General features: G+C 50.1%; 1 protein-coding gene across 1 annotated transcript in view; it reads right to left on the minus strand.

Annotated features, from left to right (window-relative positions):
* LOC115284306 (oral-facial-digital syndrome 1 protein-like) overlaps nt 1-5,790 on the minus strand; it is a gene marked incomplete at its 3' end in the record, with an annotated part of 45,124 nt that overhangs the window by 10,484 nt on the left and 28,850 nt on the right. Inside the window, exons 15-16 of the mRNA XM_029931004.1 lie at nt 2,852-2,952; nt 1,837-1,953 (exon numbers count right to left, since the gene is read on the minus strand). Coding sequence (XP_029786864.1) covers nt 1,837-1,953; nt 2,852-2,952 — 218 coding nt within the window. The remainder of the gene's footprint in view (nt 1-1,836; nt 1,954-2,851; nt 2,953-5,790) is intronic.

Here is a 5,790-nt window from a genome sequence, read left to right on the forward strand (position 1 = left end):
CGACCATGTCTCTCTGCCTTCAGGCAGCCCACCTGCACCTGCGTGAGCACCAGTCACCTCCCGGAGGTGCATGCACACTCGGGTGGAATCCAAACCCGTGGTGGTCTAGGCGGCCATCTGCCCCTTTCCTTCCTGCCCAACTTCCTGTATCACTAGAACATTCAGCTGATGCCTCGCGTGTGTGCGGCACGTGCACCGGTACCTGAGGACAGCACTGTCCTCCCTGCCTGCACGCGCTCCACCCGATGTGCTCCTCCTTTCCCCCCACGAAGCCAGCCCTCACTTACATGTCACCTCCTCTGGGAGCTCCTTATTCCTACACGGACAACCGGCCACCTCACACAGTACCCTGTACCTGCCTCATCAAAGCCCGTACGCATCGGTCTCCCTACTTCTGTTCCTTCCAGCCAGAGACCGAGTGTGAATAGTCTGTTCCCTAAGCTGGCAAGCCAGGTCCCCATGCCTCATGAGGTTAACTGGATCTCAGCTCCATGGAGGACTCTGCTGAGCTCTGTCCCCCAGCTCTGGCCCAGAGCCTCGGCTGTGCCCGCGATGCTGCCACACAGACACGGGCATGGGCCGCCCACAGCACTTCCGGACTCGCGGCTGGGCTCCCCTCACTAGCACCGAGTCACCTGAGCCCAGAGCAGAGGAGCACAGCGTCCACTCCGCCCTCGTCACGAGATCCAACACGGGAGCAGCAGAGTGAACCCTTTCGGATGGAAGAGGAAAGAAAAGCAGTGCTCCTGCTGGCACAAAGGTAGCAAGTTTGGGGCTTTTCACGCCCGTCCGCGGCCACAAGGAGAGAGTTTGTCAATGATCAAAACATAACCAAACCGTGTTATAGTAATTTAAGAAGCCATTCATTATAATGTATGGTATGTGTCACAAACACCTGCCGACTCAGCTGGTGTCCCCTATTCTGTCTACTGCAGGAGTTTTATCCCCAAACTCACTGAGGTCTCTGCCCAGCAGCGGCGCTCCAGGGTGCCACTGTCCCCGTCAGATCTAGCCCAGCCGGCTCGAAGCCGCATGAGGCAGGGGCCCGGGTCGGTTCACTGCCGTGTGCCCAGCTCCCCGACGAGCACCCAGTCCAGAAAAGGCTCTTGATCGAATCTCACTAAACGAGTGCTTTCCAGAAAGGGCTTCCCCTGGAATCAGCAAAATCCCAGCCCTCCCTCAAGCCTCTGGTTCCTTCATGTGATTCCTCAAGTTCCCAACTGCGCCTGAAACCAACAGACCGCTGCTCTCCGAGGGACGCTGCTCTCCCAGGCTGGGCGATGGCCTCCAGGCGGTTCTACTGGAGGCCCTTCCCTCCAACTCTGGAGTGGAAACCCCTCGGTCCCAGGAGGAAAGGACGCGGCTGTTGGCTGAGCCCCGGTGCGGAGCTCAGACGTCCCCACTGGGGAGGGAAGCAGGTCATGTGGGGAAGTGAGAGGAAGGACACGGTGGGCCAGGCAAGACCAGCCTGATGACCAGTTTTCCTCCAAGGTCATCAGCTTCCCCAAAGATGCAAATCGATAAAGGTTTTTCTCCTTTTAAAGTTTATCTGAGAGACAGAGCACGCAAGTAGGGGGGCGACAGTGCTGGAAGGGGCGCGGGTCAGAGGAGGCCAAGCAGGCTTGTGCTGATGCAGGGCTGGAACCCTCAAACCTTGAGATCTGGACTCAGGTGTAAACCCGAAATCAGACGCTCAACCGAGACCCCCAGTGCCCCAGAAAGGGTTTTCTTGTCCTACTTTAATGCACAGAAGCAGCCAATAAATAGAAAACAAAATAATACTAACTGTTATTAATTCATTAACCTATTTTGTTAACTCCAACAAGCAAAACTTACTCGGGTGGCGACAGGAGACAGGCGTGGCAGACACGGCGGCAGTGGCACCCACGTGAGGCATGTCGCCAGCGGGATGGAGGTCGTCCACTTCAAACTGCCTCGGTGAGCTCCCTGCAGCTACAAGAGGTGCGAACAAGCGTCCCCCGAGTCCTCGGGAACCACGGCGACAGAAGGGAGTGCGGCATGGCCGAGGGACCAGGCGCTCGGAAGCACGAGGTCTCGGCCCGAGCGGCTGGACCGGCTCCGCAGTCTGCACCCAGCCGCCCGCCACCTGTTCCCTTCTCCGAGGGGTCTTAGGGTTTCAAGAATTACATCCCCTCACAAAATCGACCAAGTCGAAGAACTCACCTGGCTTGCTGAGAATCATTTAAATTGTTTTTCAAATCACTGATTTAACAAGCCTAGCAAAGGGAGTCACAGGGATTTTGCAGAATTTACTAAGCCTTCCCATTTAAATGTTTCAAAACATGCTACTTCTGCACGTAGTGATGCAGTTCATGAAACACGAGGACAGCTTACATACAAATACAGCCTCCCCGAGCGGGGCCATGGCCAGGACACCATTTCTAGACTCTTACGCTTGCAGTATTTTACCTCAACTCTTTAATTAAAAAATGGGCTTTCTATATCTGAGGCAGTCGGTGGGATCGGTGTCACTCAAACCAAAGTAACTTAGAATGTCCATGTTTCGAAAAAGGGGGGAAAAGACTATAAAAATCATTTACTTTAAGTCTGAGGCAATCCCAAACTGAGTTAAGGACTCACTTAGAGGCTAAGCTCCACCTGTAAACTCGTGAACTATCCATAAGTGTTTAATGAACGCAACTCCGAACACCCCCTTGAAAATCTTCGCGACTTAAAAATGAGACAACGCATCCATACTTGCGGTTTTATACACAAAATCAGAATGTCAATCTGTAAGTGCTTCGCTTTTTCTGACAATGGATAGGTTTCACCGAAACTCGGCCTTCTACATTCCGAACTCCTAAACACCGGGACTCCTATTTGAACTTACATTCAAAAGACGATCCAAATTCCTCATTGTCCTTAAAAGGTAGCTTGTCCGGATCAGAAAATTCTCTTTGGTCCTCAAGTTCTGTCTGTCTTCGATGAAGACTGGATCAGAAAAATAAAATTCAAGGAGGTCACATTGAAGGAATGTAAAACCCAAGAGCATGAGCACAGGATGACAAAAACTCTTTGGGACTCGAGAAAATGTTGCAGAAAGGCCGTTTTTGTTGGGCTCACGGAGAACAAGGGCTCCACACTGCAGGGAGCGCTCCTCGCACGCCAGGCATCCCTCAAATGGTCACTCTCAGAACCCCCGTCACTCTGTGAGGTAGGTGCTACCCCCATTACCATGCGGTTCCTGGGAGGAGTTCATTTCTTCCAGAACCAGGAAAGGTTTTTGAAAAAGGCAAACTGTGCACGCCCCCAGCACGTGCCGGCTCAAGGGGCTACATCCCAACCCCCAGCCCCCCATGAATGAAAAGGCCCTCACTCCGCACACGGTTTGTCTTTTTTCTTGGGTTTTATTCCAATGAAGAGGGATATAAAAAAACATCACATGCTTTGGGATCGTAATAGGCACATGTGGTTTTCAGCGCTATACAGTAAAATGGAAGCCACACGCAGAGGCCCAATATGGGGCCCAGAACTCAGGAGTCAGAATCTCCTGCCACGGGGATCAGGCACCAACAGGGGTGCCACATGAAACCCGAATCCCAGACTGCGCAACCCACCGCTGCACCTCTCAACACACCTGCCCACTCCTGCTTTGGCAAGCGTATCCCAGGACCCACTACCGATGTAGATTTTGTTTCGATTATACACAAATTGGAACTTCCTAAGATCAGCAGCAAGACAAGGATGTCCACTCTTCCCACTCTGAGTCAACACAGTACTGAAAAGTCCAAGCCCAGCAATCAGGTAAGAAAAAAAGACATCCATGGGGCTCCTGGGGGGCTCAGTCGGTTAAGTGGCCAACTTTGTCATGGCTTTTGAGTTCGAGCCCTGCATCGGGCTCTGTGCCAACAGCTCGGAGCCTGGAGCCTGCTTCGGATTCTGTGTCTCCCTCTCTCTCTGCCCCTCCCCCACTCATGTTCTGTCGCTCTCTCTCAAAAAAACAAGACAAAGGCATCCACATTGGAAAGGAAGAAGTCCATGATCATTCTCTGCAGATTATATGATCCTATACAGAGACAACCCTAAAGACTCCACCAAAAATCTATCAGAATAAGTGCATTCAGTGAAGTCGCAGGATAGAAAAATTAATACCTGGAAATTAGTTGCATTTTTGCATACTATTAAAAAAACAGAAGAAAAGGATTAATAATTCCATTTACAATTGCACCAAAAATAATAAAATCCCTAGAAATAAATTTAACCAAGGAGCTGAAAGACCTTTACTCGGAAAACTGCAGAACACTGGTAACAGAAATGGAAGATGACACAAATAGAAAGCCAGTCCATGCTCATGGGTTGTTAGAAGTAATATCGTTGAAATGTCCCTGCTACCCAAAGCAATCTACAGATTCAAGGCAATCTCTATCAAAATACCAACAGTAGTTTTCAAATACTTTAATGTTTATTTTTAGAGAGAGAGGGAGAGACAGAATCGGAAGCAGGCTCCAGGCTGTGAGCTGTGTGCAGAGCCCGACACAGGGCTCTAACCCACAAACTGGGAGATGGTAAGCTGAGCCAAAGTTGGACGATCAACCGACAGAGCCACCCAGGTGCCCCCCAACAGCATTTTTAACAGACCTAGAACACTACTAAAATTCGTATGGAACCAGAAAAGACCCCAAAGAGCCAAAGCAATTTTGAAAAAGAAACGCTAGAGGTATCACAATACCAGATCTCAAGATATGCTAGAAAGCTATAGTCATCAAAACCATATGGTACTGACACAAAAATAAACACATCCATGGAACAGAATAGAAAGCCTAGAAAGAAAGTCACACTTATGTGGCAAAATAATCCACGACATAGGTGGCAAGAATATGTGATGGGGAAAAGACAGTCTCTTCAAAGAATGGTGCCGGCAAAACTGGACAGTCTAATGCCAACAATGAAGCTGGACCACTGGCTTACACCAAACCCAAAAATACACTCAAAAGGGGTGAAAGACCTCAACAGGAGAGCTGAGTCCATACAACTCCGAGAAGAGAGCACACGCAGTAATTTCTGGGACATCGGACTTACCAACATTTTTCTAGACAGGTCTCCTGAGGCAAAAGAAACCAAATCAAAAAGAAACGGTTAGGACTACAACAAACTAAAAAGCTTCTGCACAGCTAAAAGAAACCATCACCAAACACAAGGGCAACCTACTCAATGGGAGACAACATTTGTAAAGGATATATCCGATCACAGTATCCAAAACACGGAGGGGTGCCTGCGGGGCTCAGGCGGCTGAGTGTCAGACTCCTGCTTTTGGCTCAGGTCCTGATCAAGCCCTGTGAAGGCTCTGCGCTGGCCGGGGAGCCTGCTTAGGATGCTCTCTCCCTCGTTCTCTGCCCCTCCCCCGCTCTCTCAAAAAAGAAAGAAACAAAGTATGTATAGACCTCACACAACTCAACACCAATAATGCAAATAATCCGATTGAAATGGCCAGAGGACCTGAAGAGACAGCTCCCAAAGAAGGCATCCGGATGGCCAAGAGACACATGAAAACATGCCCAACACCACTCATCACCAGGAAAACGCAAATTACAACTACAAGGAGATACCATGTGACACGCATCACAATGGCTAGAATCAAATGGACAAGAAGTAACAAGTGTCGTGGAGGATGTGGAGAGAAAGGACCCCCCCCCACCCCTCCGCATTGTGGGTGGGAGAGCAAACTGGTGCAGCGACTGTGAAAAGCAGTATGGAGGTTCCTCAAGAAATGAACAACACAATCACCATATCATCCAGCAACTCCCCCACCGGGTATTTATGCAAAGACGA

This window comes from Suricata suricatta, chromosome X (assembly GCF_006229205.1).
Source record: "Suricata suricatta isolate VVHF042 chromosome X, meerkat_22Aug2017_6uvM2_HiC, whole genome shotgun sequence".
NCBI classification, from domain to species: domain Eukaryota; kingdom Metazoa; phylum Chordata; class Mammalia; order Carnivora; family Herpestidae; genus Suricata; species Suricata suricatta.